Source organism: Amblyraja radiata, chromosome 8, assembly GCF_010909765.2.
Source record: "Amblyraja radiata isolate CabotCenter1 chromosome 8, sAmbRad1.1.pri, whole genome shotgun sequence".
Taxonomy (NCBI): Eukaryota; Metazoa; Chordata; class Chondrichthyes; order Rajiformes; family Rajidae; genus Amblyraja; species Amblyraja radiata.
Window position 1 is genome coordinate 18,657,003 of NC_045963.1, and position 17,486 is coordinate 18,674,488.

The following is a 17,486-nucleotide window of genomic DNA, read 5'->3' on the forward strand; positions in this document are numbered from 1 at the left end:
GGACAAATGGTAGGATGTACACAAGGATAGAAGAGTTTCCAGAGAGAGGATAAAGCAGGACTGTAGGGATGTGCAAGTTAGAGCAGGTGTTTTAAAATGAATGAACATGGACATGGAAAATAATGGCTTTGACGTTAAACCCAAAGTTTGAGAGAGAAAAAAGTCAATTTTATAGAAGCTAATTCTCTTCACGCTGAATTTTTAATCCCACCGCCTGACCGTTAGGGACAGATGTTACTGATTTTAGGAGTGACGTGGAAAGAGAATAGTGATGGAGATTTTGACAATGCATAAGTAAAGATGTACTTACGCTATTTCCACTGTACCAGTACAAATTCAGTTCATAATGTGGAGAAAAAAAACCTCCTACAGCCTGAACAGTTCGCCTGTACCTCTTGGGATAATGTGTAGAATAACATTGACAGAATTTTTTGTTTCCAGGCAAACACATGATCTGCCGAGGGAGTCTTCTCCAGGTTCCAAATTATTTTTGGGAGAAAGCTTGGATACTTCTCAAAGTTAGAGTTTGAAAGATTAAACATTGGTAACAATATTTACTCTTTAGATATAATCAATTAATTTGTAGAAAAAGTGTTGACATTTTTTTTTTCCAAATGCTCACCATGCGGGATGCTTGACGGGCAATCTTGTAAACGGTCCAGCCATTGGCTCCATTTTCCAATTGTTGTTTTATCACACTTTTAACATCAGCAGACATAGTTTTCTGATTGGCTACAAAAATAACTGTAGCCAATGCCACCTGATGGGCAGAGGAAAGGGAATTTGTGGATTAAAAATATGGAAGTAACATTTTAAAAAATGCAATTCATTTTAATTTACATATAAACTTTCAACGTCAAACTTCCCAGTGCACAAAACAAGAATGCATCAAGCATAACTTAATACAAACCATTATGGATAATTTACACTAAGTAACCAAAAGATGAAATCATTGCTAATCTGAAGACGTCCAAATAGTCTGAATATTATGTGGCAGTGATTACTTTGCAAAGAGTTTAGATACATAAACACAATTAGCCATTAGTTTTGAAAAAAATAACATTTGAAGTGAAAATACCTGCTTGGGATAATTAAGAAAAGTCGTACTTACTTGTCTAATTACTTAGACTTTATAGCTTTAAGGTTAGAGGAAGAAAGCTTAAAGGAGATGTGCAAGTTTTTTTTTAAATGGATGATGGGTGTCTAAATGGCACTGCCCAGGGAGATGGGATTGGAAGTTACAATAGTGGCATTTAAGAAGCTTTTATGTAGGCACGTGGGTATGCATGGAAAGGAGAGATAAGAATCACATGCAGGCAGAGGCATTGTGGACCAAACGGCCTGGGCTGTGATGTGCTGCATGAGAACTGTAAACTGAAGGCTCATTATGCTCTCTTTATAAAGAGCAAAATCTGACTCCATTAAAAATCCTTTATCATTGTTTTGAAAACAAACCCTATCTTAATATTTTTTTAATTAAATGTGGATTGATTAACTAAATAATCATTTATTACTTAATGTCAATTAACTCAATCGTGAATACATTCTGAATCTCCAGACTACATGAAACACTTCGAAAATCGTTGATTAATTTGTCCTTTAGGATGGATTTATTAAAAAAAAGTAAAGGTTCTGATAAAATAATATAAAAGGAGAGATAGTAGATGTTCTCTGTGGTCATTCATAATATATTTGGTCAGTTGTCATTTGGAACTTCTTCAGAGATTGGCTCAGATGTACTTGGCTAAATGGTCACTTTCTGCGCTGCAAACCTTTATGATTATCATGCTCCTAATTGCCATCAACTTCATAACGGATGCATTATTTCCTTCTAGGAAATGAGTATCACCAAACCAGGTACTGTTCTTTACAAATAAAACATCCACAGAAAATAATCCTAAGGATTTTTACCATAAGCTCTTGCTGTTTGTCCGTAGATGACGATCCAATCATCTTGTATAATTCCATGAGCTCTCCCAGCATTCCCTCTCCCAGGACGGGCAATTGCACTGCTATAGCAGCAAGGCAGTGGCACATTGGGATGCGAGCGATGTCCTGGGCATTATGTAGTTGAGTCAGCAGAGATTCCACCACTGGCTGGCTTAGATGAGGGCGACTACACATGAGCTTCACCATGCAGGTAAACGCAGTCTGTGCAAGAGTGAAAAAGACCAATAGTTTGAAAGCCATAAATAATTCTGATTCCTTAGATTCTAGATTTCCGTATGAGTGTCAATAAAAACATCAACAGTACAGATGCCTAGCCTATTTATAACATAATTTTCAAAATCATCAGCATAAATTGGCACTTTAATTCCCAGCACAGACTGGAAGGGACCAGAGAAGGACCATTTAAATCTTGCACAGCCATTTTTGCAGTGGAGGATAGTGTGGCCTTAGATTTCCAACACAGAATGACAAATCAATTTGCATTAAGTTCTCACAGTGCAGTGGGATTCCAACATAAATCCATGACTGCTGTGCAGGATTCCCTTCAGTGCAAGATTACTGGCTTCTGGACATGTACTACCACAATTCCACCAGAATTCCTCCCTCATCCTCACCATCAAGGTAGTATTATGTGTGTGTGAATGTGTGTGAATGTGTGTGAATGTGTGTGAGTGATTGGTGGTGGTCGGAGGGGCCGTAGGCGCAGATTGGCAGCCACGCTTCCGTCAGTCTGCCCCAGGGCAGCTGTGGCTACAGAAGTAGCTTACCACCACCGAGTGTGACTGAGGAGTGAATGAATAATGCGATGTAAAGCGCCTTGAGTATTAGAAAGGCGCTATATAAATCCCATCCATTATTATTATTATTAGCCTGTCCTATCCCTCACCCATATCCACCATGTCCTAATCTTTCTTCCCCCAAGCCCCAGTCTGCAATGCCCAATCCCGACACTACCATGGTTATCCTGTCTTTGAACCAAAACCGGGGCAAGATCTCCAAAATTGGACAGGATGTCACAGGGCTGAATCCACAAAATAATGATGAGATTCTTCTGCTACGCCTGGATTTGTGCATCTTTGCCATTCCATGTCCAACCAACTCTTTGCTAAAGAAATCTAGTAATCCCACTTTTCCCAATTTTTTTTTCTTGTCTACTGATCCCAATCCCCCTTGAAAGCTTCCAGTGTCAAGCAAACCAATTTAAGTGAAAAATTTGCGTTTAAAATAAAACACATTTTTTTTCCTCAACATATGTTTTTGTTTCAAATCAGGTATCCCCTGGCTCTCAACCTACCCACTCATGGGGAAAATTCATTTTTATTCTGTCTAGACCTCTTTATTTTGAACACATCCAACAACACTCATCCTTTTCTGCTCCAAGGAGAACAAGACCAACTTTTCCAGTTGAACCACATAATGCATGTTCCTTGTACATTGAACTATTCATTAAATCATTTATATATCCACTTTCACAGCTTTAACGTCATTCCCAAAGCGTGTACTGATCAGGAAAGGAGACAATATTCCAGTAGACACAAAATGTTGGAGTAACTCAGCGAGAGAGAAGGAATGGGTGACGTTTCGGGTCCACACCCTTCTTCAGACTGATGTCATGGGAGTGGGTGGGAATATAGTCGGAGACAGTAAGACTGGTGGGAGAACTGGGATGGGGAGGCAATGGAGAGAGAGGGAAAGCAAGAGCTATTTGAAGTTAGAGAAGTCAATGTTCATACCACTGTGGTGTAAGCTATCCAAGCGAAATATGAGGTGCTGTTCCTCCAATTTGCGCTGGGACTCACTCTGACAATGGAGGAGGCCCAGGACAGAAAGGTCAGATTGGGAATGTGAGGGGGAGTTAAAGTGCTGAGCAACCGGTAGATCAGGTAGGTTAAGGCGGACTGAGCGGAGGTGTTCAGCGTAACGATCGTCAAGCCTGCGCTTGATCTCGCCGATGTACAGGAGTTCAAGATTCGATTTAATTGTCACATGTACCAATTAAGATACAGTGAAACTTGAGTTACCATACAGTCATACTAAGCAAAAAAGCAAAAATACACACAGCACATAAAATAAAGTTTCACATAAACATCCACCACATTGGAATCAAAATTCCTCACTGTGATGAAAGGCAATAAAATTCAGTCATCTTCCTCCTTTGTTCACCCATGGTCGGGGCATTGAACCCTCCGCAGTGCCGCTGCCGACGGCCCGATGTTCAAGCCCTCTCGTCGGGATGAACGAAACTCCGGCGTCGGGACGGATCGGAACACTCCACGGCATGGAACTCCCGAGTCGGCTGCTTTTTACCGGAGACCGCTGCTTCACGGTGTTAAAGTCCACAGGCCCCGCGGTCGGAGCTCCAACACTGGCGATCCTCCGCAAAAGATCCCAGGAGGAGATCCAGAGAAAAATCCCAGGCAGAGATCCAGAGAAAAATCGCATCTCCGTCGAGGTAAGTGACTGGAAAAAGTTTCCCCCGATCCCCCCCTCCTCCACCCCCCACATAAAACATACCAAGAGAGATTAGAACAAACATTCAAGAAATACTTAAAATAATGAAAACGGAGAAGGGACAAATACTGCTAGCGAGGCGGCCATTACGGACAGCTGGAACAGTGGATATAGTAGATGAGGTTGGAGGAGGTGCAAGTGAACCTCTGCCCCACCTGAAAAGACTGTCGGGGTCCTTGGATGGAGTCGTGCAGGGAGGTAAAGAGACAGTGTTGCATCTCCTGCGGTTGCAGGGGAAAGTACGTGAGGAGGAGGTGGTTTTTGTGGTAAGGGATGAGTTGAGCAGGGAGTTCCGGAGGAACGGTCTCTGCGGAAAGGAGTGGAGATGGGAAGATGTGGCCAGAAGTGGGATCCCGTTGGAGGTAGCGGAAATGTTGGAGGATTATATGCTGTTTGCGACAGCTGATGGGGTGGAAGGTGAGGACAAGGGGGACTTCTATCCTTGTTACGAATGGAGGGAGGGGGAACAAGAGTGGAGCTATGGGATATCGAGGAGACCCTAGTGAGAGTCTCATCTATAGTGGAAGATGGGAACCCCCGTTTCCTAAAGAATGAGGACATCTCTGATGCTAGCATCTGCAATTCTTTCCTACACAATATTCCAGTTGTGGCCTAACCATTGTTCGACAAAAGTTCAGTGCAAATTTCCATTACATGCTGTATGCTTTTAATCATGCTGTCCTCAGGACAGATTGGGTTTTTTTCTAATCGCATTCTCAACCAGCTCTGTCACATTTAAAGTTATAAACATATCTATATTGTATATCCCAGCTAAGGGGCCAATGATTGGGAGATGCAAGCCGATATGGGAAGAAGTCTTGTTATTCCGCAGAAAATAATGAATACTAGTTTGAGGCCAGATATAGTGTTTGGTCAGTTAGTCAGCAGATAGTGTCTTTTATAGAACTGACGGTGCCTTGAGAGAACAGTGATTGAGGCTTATGAAGGGAAAAAGCATAGATATGTAGATTTGGAAGCAGAAGTTAATTAGCGAGGATGGAAGGCAGGTGTACGTCCTGTAGAGGTGGGTTGTAGAGGTTTCATAATGCGATCGACCATGTCACTATTTGGAGAGCTAGAAATTTGCAGGCAGAGCTTGTGTCAAGCCATAAAGGTGATGTCAGAGGCATCAGAGCAAGGCAGCAAATGGATTTGGTGGAGAAGAAACAGTGTCAGTTGGGGCAGAAAGGGAATATATAACGCGTGGTAAGTATATCCCTTCTGGTTTTAGATGCGAGGTTGATATTAGTGGCACTACGATTGTTTGATGGGAGAGTTAGGATAAGGTTAAGTGTAAGACAGGACACGATTGTGTAGCATTGGTTTGAGTGCTGAATTAATTGTCTGTAGTTTCTTTTGCTTAGCAGATATTTACATCGTTAGCTGCTTTGTAGTGCATACTGGTAGCCTAGGTGGTGGAAGCAGGTTTTGAAGTTTCTGGGGTGCAGGTTCTGGGGTGCCAGAGCTAATTGTTGAGCCTTCCCAAAGTGTTGTGGACCTAACTTAATGAAACATCAGTGCGGGGGGAGGTGCCCACTTGATAACCCCAATGATATACTGGCATTTACACACCTAGTTTTTGTTGTCTCATAGTTCAACTGTGTAAAGGCATCTTAGATTCTCTTGTGGCATTGGGATTGGGTTTCTTGGTTAACCAATTAGCTTGCATGTTTGTTAACATGTAGAAAGCTTATTACTGAATATAGAGTTAGTTCTTGTTCTATAGCATAAATGTGCTTAAGCAGTTTGGATACTACTTTGGCATTCGGCATGGTTTTCTTGGTTGAGCGCTTATCCTGGTGTTAAAGCACGTACTTTGTGTTTTAACAATAATTTTTCACTTTCTCTCTCTCTCTCTCTCTATCTACTGGTTCTTTCTTATACTTGGAGTTCTTCCCAGCTCATCGTAGATGCTGGTGTCACTGATGCTCTCTTGCCTTGCTGGAGCATCTCCATTCCTTGCTCAAAGCAACGGGAGTCTTCCTAGGCCCAACCTCCTGATCTTCGTCCATTTACTCCAGATTCAAAGTGGGATTGCGGAGGCATCTGAGCCCCATCTAATTTGCGCTCATTGCGGCTCATTGCTGAGATTTATTTCCATTCTTCTCAGTCACTTCACTCGCATGCTCTTGAATTTTGCATTCCAATTAATTCCTGAGTGCGAGGCATGGAAAGCTAATTGGAGTGAGAGACTACCTAATCATGTGGACTAAAGATGAGCGAGTAGTGAAAATAATGCAGAAAGAAGAAAGGGAAGGATGAAAAGAGAACCAATTGAAAGGATCCAAAAGAAAAATGTATCAAAAAGGATCAGAGTGGAAAATAAATGGAAATCGTGTCAACTACATGGTGTGTTTTGCTCAATCTATACATTATATCAAACAAATTGTTGCGAATTGGTGTGAAATCTTAACAAGCTCTATGTATTTGATTTTCTAAATAGGGTCTTCATTAAAAAAGGAAGAGGTTTACATGATAATTCAGTGCAATTCAAATTTCTTTGATGAGCTTTTGAGCACTGTCTTATCTTTATCAAGAGTGAATAGAGCATTAAAGTGTCATATGTACCAGCAATGAAACAACAAAATTCTTACTTGCTGCAGCTTAACAGGTTCGTAAACTCAATATACACAGATGAATTATAAATACCATTACTATAAATAACCATAGTATGAGGTAACCATAATAGTGCAAAACCAAAGTCCACAGTGCAACCAAAGATGCAGTCCATAAAAGATAATAGTTTCTTAAGCTAGCGTTGTGTAGTGGACATTAATGCCACTGGCAGGTAGCCATTGACACAGGTCATCTTACGTGTCTTTGGTACTGGTATTATTGATGTCCTTTTAAAGCAGTGGGAACTGTGGAACTTAGTAATGAGTGGTTGAAAATGTCCGCAAGTCAGTCAGCGCAGGTTTTAAGAACACTGCCAGGTACACCATTGGAGCTGGATGCTTTCCGAGGGTTCACCCTCATGGAGGATCTTCTGACGCTAGACTTGGTGAATGTATGACTACCACTGCAGAGTCTTATTATTCTTAAACAACAGGGAAGGAAGTATGTTATGGTCTTTAGTTGTCAAATTAACATTCTCTTCCCAATTTCAGATACCTATATAAACAGTACAGCCAGATGCAGTGCAAACAAAACAGATGGGACTCCATACTAGAATTGTTATGCCCTCAGATGGCCAATTTATAGTAGAACAATTAATGCTGAGAGTAAATTGGCAGCTAATTAGTAATGGCTGATTGGGAAATTACAAGGATTCTGTGCCTGTATCACCAGAGGAAAGAGAAGATCCAAGGTTTATTTTTGAAGTTTGATAATATGGAAATGGCTTACTACCAGTTTGATGATGCATCCAGGTTTGTTAACCTTACATTTTTTCTAGGTTTCCATATCTTTAATATCCTATCATTCCATACCGTGTATTTTTTTTCTTTCTGACAGTTTTTGATACAATTATAGCGCAGCAGATGGTCTTACCTCACGCCTGAACTCTTCTGTTCAAAAAGCTGTAAAAATTAGTCTCGCATTCCAGCAATTATTTAATATCTGCAACCACTAAACCCGAGGAAATATTTTCAATTTTAAAGATCCTTTTCACCTAGCCCCAGATTACTTTCTAGACTATAAATATGCAGTGATTCAGCTGTGATTAAGGCAGATAACATTACTAATCTTGAATGAAGGCTTGAAAGAAGCTTCTAACCGTACATTCTTCATAGTGTATTTATTTTATTGAAATTTATTTTTAAATAACTAGAGGGCAAGTTGCCCATTCATAAGGTAGGGGAAATAATATCAGCAACCCTCTTGTCATCAATATTTGCACATCCTTGGATCAGGCCAAGCAACATGTTCTCTCAGCACAATGGAAAGTGCTGCCAAGGCAAAACAAAAACTATCTGTGCAATAAAATACTCAAACCTCAAAAATATCAACAACCAGAGACTGTCAGTGGATAAACTGAAGCTAACATTTTTATCTATGTAATGGACGAGGTTGTGAGGAGATTCAACAGTAATGTAAAATCGTGAAGGGTATGAACAGATTAGGTGGAAGGAAATTGGTCCCGTTGGAAGGAGAGATAAGAACAAAGAAAGGCAGAGTGATGACTGCCAAAGAAACTAACATTGACAGCAACTAATCAATGGTAAGAATCTGAAATGCACTGCCAGGAATAATAGTGCAGATTAATTCAAATATAGCAGTCAGAAAGGAAATTAAATCAACATTGAAGACAGAATTTACAGGGTCATGGGTCAAGGGTGGTAAGTAGAGCTAGATGGGCTGCTGATCTTAACAAGCTGAATGGCCTCCTGCGTCACATCATCTTGTAAAACACAAACAGATGGCAAAAATTGTCATTTCAAACAGAAAGGTAAAATGAGCCCATTTACGATAAAACAATTTCTCATAATGGTCATCAATTCATTCAGAGCAGATCCTGTTCCTTACCTTTAAAGCATTCTGAGCTCCTACACTGCTTTCCTGGCTACAAAGAACAAGCAGGGATTCCAGAGCAAAAACTGCATCTTGTTCCAAAGCCAAAATATCTGCAAAGTGAAACAATTCCAAACATGATTCAATTTTGTTTTGGTAGAAAAAACATGATCTTGCTAAATGTTTTGCCTGGCTGTCATGCATTTCATTCTCTCATTATGCCCCAAACTGAAATAAGAAATAAGGCCACTCAGAGAGACTGGGTCAGAAGCAGAAGCAGGCCAGGTTTTTGAGAAACCTGCCTTTGCAATTCCCTTTTCTTCAAGATAATGCCATATCAATAGAAATAAAACTCTGAACATTTCCGTACAGAAATTGACTCTGTGAACAACTCAATTAGAGACACATAGCAGAGTTAGCATATTTTATAACATACACTTTGATTTGGCCAGTCGAGAAAAATGCATGCTTTAATTACCAAAAAGGAATACGTGACATGGGTCAACTGCCACCCAGCTGGTTAAATTAACTACCACTACATTTATTATTATTAGTGCAACATTTATTTATTTATTGCTATTTTATTTATTACAAGTAATTTATTAGTGCAAAACCATTGCTCTGTGAATTTTAGCACCCCACCTTACAATTACATATTGGCAAACTAATGTTTTAAAAACTAGTAAAAGTTCCAAAAACAGGATGACATAGTGACGAAGCGGTGGAGTTGGTGCCTTACAGCACCCGAGACCTGGGTTTGATCCTGACTACGGGTGCTGCCTGGACGGAGATACGTTCTCCCTGTGGTCGTGTGGGTTTTTTACGGGTGCTCCGGTTTCCTCCCACACTCCAAAGGCGTACAGGTTTGTAGGTTCATTGACTTAGGTAAAAATTGTAAATTGTCCCTAGCGTGTAGGATAGGGTAAGAGTCTGGGGATCGCTGGTCGGCGCGGACATGGTGGGCCAAAGGGCCTTTTTCTGCGCCGTATCTCCAAACTAAACTTCATCCAGCCTTCACCCCAACGGTAGACAAAAATGCTGGAGAAACTCAGCGGGTGCAGCAGCATCTATGGAGCGAAGGAAATAGGCAACGTTTCGGCCAGAAACGTTGCCTATTTCCTTCGCTCCGTAGATGCTGCTGCACCCGCTGAGTTTCTCCAGCATTTTTGTCTACCTTCGATTTTCCAGCATCTGCAGTTCCTTCTTAAACACTTCACCCCAATGGCACAGGAATTGTAAATTTAATTTCTATTTCAAGAAGATGGTGAGACTTATGGGCAGTTTAATGCCCGTATTATGGGTAGATGTAGAGCTTGGATCTGTGCATGGAACTTTGAAGTTGTCGCCTATACGGAGACTTGGTTCTGAGAGGGACAGGACTGAGAGCTCAATGTTCCAGGATTTTAATGTTTCAGACATGATAAAGAGGTAATTGCATTACCGATTGGGGGGTATATCAGCTGCACTCAGAGAGGACATACTGGAGGGTTCCTCCACTGAGGTAATGTGAAGGAAGCTCATAATAGGAAAGGTACAATCACTCTAATGGGGTTATACTATAGGCCTCACAATAGGCAGGGAATCATCTAATTAGGGACACTCAGCACGGCTTTGTTCAGGGCATGTCATGTCTAAGAAACGTGACTGTTTTTTTTGAGGTGGCGTCAAAGGTAATTGATAAGGGTAGGCAGTGGATGTTCACTATATGGATTTCAGTAAAGCCCCTCATGATAGGCTGATCCAGAAGATTTAGATGCATTGGACCTATGGTGACATGATAGTTTGGATTCAGAGGATAGTGGTGAAAGAATGTGAAAGTCTGCACCAGTGGTGTTCACAGGATCAGTGCTGGGACCTCGTTTGGGATTCATCGGCGGTCACTTGAAACGAGTATGACTGTCCTCTCTTCTCCATAGGGTCGTCTACTTGTGGATCTGCAGATGTCTGTAGAGGCCGATCCGCGATCCACACACCTTGGTGCAACGTGGGCAGTGGAGACTGGCGGTGGTTGATAGTCGTCAAGCCCCGTTCTCTCTCTCCTTACGGTGCTGTCGCTTTGTTTCTGCGACACGGCGTAGTTCCATTTTGTGAAGTGCAGCTCCTTCCTGCACGGATTTCCTCCAGAAGCGCCTGTCCAGTGCAATGTGCTCCTAGTTGCTCGATGTGATGTGGAATTTCTTCAGACTGTTCTTGATGTTGTCCTTGAAGCGTTTCTTTGGCCCGCCGGGTGCTTGCCGACCTTTCTTCAATTGAGTGTACAGGATTTTAGGGAGACATGTGTTGGACATGCGGAATACATGGCCAGTCCATCGAAGTTGGTGCTGCATTATTGTGCTGGTGATGCTGGTCATGTTGGCTTCCTCCAAAACGCTGATGTTGGTGCGTTTGTCCTCCCAGCTGATCCTCAGAATCTTTGATGGTATTGTTCCAGGGCTCTCAGGTGCCTGCTGTAGGTGGTTCATGGCTCGGCTCCATACAACAGGGTGGGGAGGACAACGGCTCTGTAGACCAGCAGTTTTGTTTGAGCCTTTAGGTCTCGGTCTTCAAAAACTATTTTCCTGAGTCTGGCGTAGGCTCCGCTGGCACAACTCAGGCGATGGTTGGCCTCAGTCGATGTCAGCTTTTGAGGAAAGAATGCTGCCAAAGTAGGGGAAGTGATCAATGTTTTCAGAGTGGTGTCGTCCACTTTTATAGTGGGCTGGGTAGACAGCTGGTTGGGTGGAGGTTGATGTAGGACCTGGGTCTTCTTGATATTTAAGGCTAGGCCTATGGCTCTGTATGCCTTGGCAAAGGCATTCAGGTTGCCCTGGAGGTCTTCTGCAGAGTGTGCTGCAATGGCACAGTCGTCTGCGTATTGAAGCTCCATGATGGCGGTGTTACTGACTTCTCTCTTGGCCTTCAACCTATTAAGGTTGAAGAGTCCACCATCAGTTCTGTAGAGGATCGGGATCCCCTGTGGCAGCTCTTCACCAATGAGGTGAAGTATGGTAGCAATGAAGACGACAAACAGGGTGGGTACGATGATGCATCCCTGTTTGACCCCCGTTTCCACAGTGAAGGGCTCGGACTCAGAGACCGACATGCCATCATGTAGAAGCCTCAATATTCTGATGTACTTGTCGTGACAACCATACATTGATAGTATGCTCCAAAGAGCCTAGCGGTCTACCAAGTCAAAAGCCTTTGACAGGTCAATGAAGGCCATGTACAAAGGCTGCCTTTGTTCACGGCATTTTTCCTGGAGTTGGCGTGCTGTGAATATCATGTCTGCATTACCTCTGGATGGGCGGAAGCCACACTGTGATTCTTGGAGTACCTCTTCACACTCATTTGTGATTCTTTTTTTTTAAATTGGGCGAAAAGGGCAGATGGGTTGGTTAGTTACTTTGAATTAGACACAAAAATTGGTAGAGTTCATACAGTAGAAGGTGGCTGACAGAGAGTACAGCAGGATCTAGGTCATTAAGGTGGATATTTAATTTTTAAGGCAGAGAATAGATTCTTGATTAGTACAGGTGTCAGAGTTGTGGGGACAAGGCAGGTGAATGGGTTAGAGAGGGAAAGATAGATCAGCCATGAGTGAATGGCAGAGTAGCCTTGATGGGCTGAATGGCCTAATTCTAATCCTATAACTTATAAATATCAGTTACGGATATGGACAGAGAACTGGCAGATGGCGTTAAATCTAGACATTTTTGCACTTTGGAGATCAAATGTAAAGAGAAAGTTAATGGCAGGACACTTAACAACACTGGTGTTCAGAGAGAACTTGGGGTCCAAGTTCTTAGCTCCCTGCAAATAATAACATAAAGAGAAAGAGTAACAAAGGAGCTGTTTGGTATGCTTGCCTACATTAGTCAGGGCATTGGATACGAGTCAGGTAGTCACAATGCAGCTTTATAAAACTTTGGTTAGGCTACATTTGTATTACTATGTGCACTTCTGATCCCCTGTTATGTGGAGGCTTTGTAGAACGTACAGAAGAGATTTACAAGGTGCTGTCTAGATTTAAGGATATGAGCTATAAAAAGGTTGTGGGGCATAGATAGGATAGACAGTCAGAAACGTTTCCACAAAGTATAAAGATGTGCAGAGCAAATTTATTCATTTATTTTTGCAGTGTTTGATTCGGGTAAAGAAACAGTTAGTTGCCTGAGATGGTGATAGAAGCGGAAATAACTGTGGCTTATAAATATGCACAATGAATATGCAGGAAATGGAGGGATATACAGTGCCCTCCATAATGTTTGGGACAAAGACCCATCATTTATTTATTTGCCTCTGTACTCCACAATTTGAGATTTGTAATAGAAAAAATCACGTGGTTAAATTGCATATTGTCAGATTTTATTAAAGGGTATTTTTATACATTTTTATTTCACCATGTAGAAATTACAGCTGTGTTTATACATAGTCCCCCATTTCAGGGCACCACAATGTTTGGGACACATGGTTTCACAGGCATTTGTAATTGCTCAGATGTGTTTAAATGCTTTCTTAATGCAGGTATAAGAGAGCTCTCAGCACCTAGTCTTTCCTCCAGTCTTTCCATCACATTTGGAAACTTTCATTGCTGTTTATCAACATGAGGACCAAAGTTGTGCCAAAGAAAGTCAAAGAAGCCATTATGAGACTGAGAAACTAGAATAAAACTGTTAGAGACATTAACCAAATCTTAGGCTTATCAAAATCAACTGTTTGGAACATCATGAAGAAGAAAGAGAGCACTGGCGAGCTTACTAATCGCAAAGGGACTGGCAGGCCAAGGAAGACCTTCACAGTTGATAGACAATAGATAATAGGTGCAGGAGTAGGCCATTCGGCCCTGCAAGCCAGCACCACCATTCAATGTGATCATGGCTGAACATCCACAATCAGTACCCCGTTCCTGCCTTCTCCCCATATCCCCTTGTCAAAGTTCGTCTCTTAAAAAAGCAGACAGCAACATAATTGTTAAAGGTAAACCAAGGCAATCTTTAATCGTTTATCAGCTGGTAGTGGCGGGAAGTACAAAGAGCACAAACGTTGCTCAGTCTGTCCCCGGGCTCCACTCGAACTTTGACATTTGCCGTTAGTCGGCAGGGACCTCGCTGGGACCAGCAACAGATGACTGAGTAAGAGGGTGCAGTTGACCGGGATCAGAAGGGGAGAAGAGTGCACTTGTCGGACCCTTTGTGACCAACCTCCCGAAGAAGTTGCCGGGAACATATTGTGATCCCTCGATCTGAGGTTGATCTGGTTCCCAGCCAAGATCCTCAGAAGCAGACAGCGAAGGTATGACCACTTGTGTAAAGGATTGGCTTGGTTTACCTTTAACAATTTTGTTGCTGTCTTCTTTTTAAGAGACAAGCTTTGAAACCCTCTCTCCGCTATCTTTAAGAGCCCTATCTAGCTCTCTCTTGAAAGTATCCAGAGAACCGGCCTCTACCGCCCTCTGAGGCAGAGAACTCCACAGACTTAAACTCTCGGTGTGAAAAAGTGTTTCCTCATCTCCGTTCTAAATGGCTTACCCCTTATTCTTAAACTGTGGCCCCTGGTTCTGGACTCCCCCAACATCGTGAACATGTTTCCTGCCTCTAGCGTGTCCAAACCCTTAATCATCTTATATGTTTCAATAAGATACCCTCTCATCCTTCTACATTACAGAGTATACAACCCCAGACGCTCCATTCTCTCAGCATATGACAGTCCCGCCATTCTGGGAATTAACCTTGTGAACCTACGCTGCACTCCCTCAATAGGAAGAATGTCCTTTCTCAAATTTGGAGATCAAAACTGCACACAATACTCCAGGTGTGGTCTCACGAGGGCCCTGTACAGCTGCAGGACCTCTTTGCTTCTATACTCAACTCCCCTGGTTATGAAGGCCAACATGCCATTCGTTTTCTTCACTGCCTGCTGTACCTGCATGCTTACTTTCATTGACTGAAGAACAAGGACCCCCAGATCCCGTTGTACTTCCCCTTTTCCCAGCTTGACACCATTTAGATAACCTTCCTTCCTGTTTTTGCCACCAAAGTGGATAACCTCACATTTATCCACATTAAACTGCATCTGCCATGCATCTGCCCACTCACCCAACCTGTCCAAGTCACCCTGCATTCTCACAGCATCCTCCTCACAGTTCACACTGCCACCCAGCTTTGTGTCATCTGCCAATTTGCTAATGTTACTTGTAATCCCTTCATCTAAATCATTAATATACAATGTAAATAGCTGCGGTCCCAGCACCGAGCCTTGCGGTACCCCACTAGTTACTGCCTGCCATTCTGAAAGGGACCCGTTAATCCCTACTCTTTGTTTCCTGTCTGCCAACCAATTTTCTATCCATGTCAGCACTCTACCCCCGATACCATGTGCCTTAATTTTGCCCACTAATCTCCTATGTGGGACCTTATCAAATGCTTTCTGAAAGTCTTGGTACACTACATCCACTGGCTCTCCCATGTCCATTTTCATAGTTACATCCTCCAAAAATTCCAGAAGATTAGTCAAGCATGATTTCCCCTTCGTAAATCCATGCTGACTCGGACCGATCCTGTTACTGCTATCCAAATGTGCCGCTATTTCAACTTTTAAATTGACTCCAGCATCTTCCCCACCACCGATGTCAGGCTAACTGGTCTATAATTCCCTATTTTCTCTCTCCTGCCTTTCTTAAAAAGTGGGATAACATTAGCTACCCTCCAATCCACAGGAACTGATCCTGAATCTATAGAATATTGGAAAATTATCACCATTGCGTCCACGATTTCTAGAGCCACTTCCTTAAGTACCCTAGGATGCAGACCATTTGGCCCTGGGGATTTATCAGCCTTCAGTCCCATCAGTCTACCCAACACCATTTCCTGCCTAATGTGGATTTCCTTCAGTTCCTACGTCACTCCAGATAGTACATCAGGAAGATTGTTTGTGTCCTCCTTAGTGAAGACAGATCCAAAGTACCTGTTCAACTCATCTGCCACTTCCTTGTTCCCCATAATAAATTCACCCTTTTCAGTCTTTAAAGGTCCAACTTTGGTCGTAACAAATTTTTTCCTCTTCACATACCTAAATACATTTTTACTATCCTCCTTTTATATTCTTGGCTAGCTGACCTTCATACCTCATCTTTTCTCCCGTATTGCCGTTTTAGTTATCTTCTGTTGTTCTTTAATCGTTACCCAATCCTCTTGCTTCCCGCTCATCTTTGCTAGGTTGTACTTCTTCTCTTTTATTTTTATACTGTCCCTGACTTCCCTTGTCAGCCACGGTCGCCCCTTACTCCCCTTGGAATATTTCTTCCTCTTTGGAAATGAACTGATCCTGCACCTTCTGTACTATTCCCAGAAATACCTGCCATTGTTGTTCCACTGTCATCCCTGCTAGGGTATCTTTCCAGTCAACTTTGGCCAGCTCCTCCCTCATGGCTCCATAGTCCCCTTTGTTCAACTGTAATACTGACACCTCCGATTTACCCGTCTCCATCTCAAATTGTAGATTAAAACTTAACATCAAGTTCTCTTATCAAATCTGGTTCATTATACAACACTAAATCCAGAATTGCCTTCTCCGTGGTTGGCTCCAGTACCAGCTGCTCTAAGAATCCATCATGGAGAAGAATTCTCTCTATAATAAAGAAAAATCCCCAAACATCTGTCCGACAGATCAGAAACACTCTTCAGGAGTCAGGTGTGGATTTGTCAATGACCACTGTCCGTAGAAGTCTTCATGAACAGAAATACAAAGGCAAGATGCAAACTACTGGTTAGCCGCAAAAATAGAATGACCAGGTTTGCCAAGAAGTACTTAAAAGAGCAACCGCAGTTCAGGAAAAAGGTCTTGTGGACAGAAGAGATGAAGATTAACTTCTATCAGAGTGATGGCAAGAGCAAGGTATGGAGGAGAGAAGGAACTGCCCAAGATCATAAGCATACCACCTCATCTGTGAAACACGGTGGTACTTGCTCACATATCTTCATTGATTGTACAACTGGTGATGGTAGTAGCTAAATGAATTCTGAAGTGTATAGACGCATCCTATCTGCTCAAGTTCAAACAAATGCCTCAAAACTCATTGGCCGGCAGTTCATTCTACAGCAAGACAATGATCCTAAACATACTGCTAAAGCAACAAAGGAGTTTTTCAAAGCAAAAAAAATTGTCAATTCTTAATTGGCCAGGTCAATCGCCCGATCTGAACCCAATTGAGCATGCCTTTTATATGCTGAAGAGAAAACTGAAGGGGACTAGCCCCCAAAACAAGCATAAGCTGAAGAATGCTATTTTCTACAGGCCTGACAGAGCATCATCTGAGAAGACACCCAGCAACTGGTGATGTCCATGAATCACAGACTTCAAGCAGTCATTGCATGCAAAGGATATGCAACAAAATACTAAACATGACTACTTTCATTTACATGACATTGCTGTGTCCCAAACAGTATAGTGCCCTGAAATGGGGGGACTATGTATAAACACTGCTGTTATTTCTACATGGTGAAACCAAAATGTAGAAAAATGGCCTTTATTATAATCTGACAATGTGCCCTTTAACCACATGTGATTTTTTCTATTACAAATCTCAAATTGTGGAG

At 42.3% G+C, this 17,486-nt stretch overlaps 1 protein-coding gene across 1 annotated transcript in view; it reads right to left on the bottom strand.

Moving 5' to 3' along the window:
* Window positions 1–17,486, bottom strand: part of ints7 (integrator complex subunit 7) — a 62,501-nt gene that overhangs the window by 19,700 nt on the left and 25,315 nt on the right. Inside the window, exons 10-12 of the mRNA XM_033025303.1 lie at window positions 8,926–9,023; window positions 1,912–2,151; window positions 623–760 (exon numbers count right to left, since the gene is read on the bottom strand). Coding sequence (XP_032881194.1) covers window positions 623–760; window positions 1,912–2,151; window positions 8,926–9,023 — 476 coding nt within the window. The remainder of the gene's footprint in view (window positions 1–622; window positions 761–1,911; window positions 2,152–8,925; window positions 9,024–17,486) is intronic.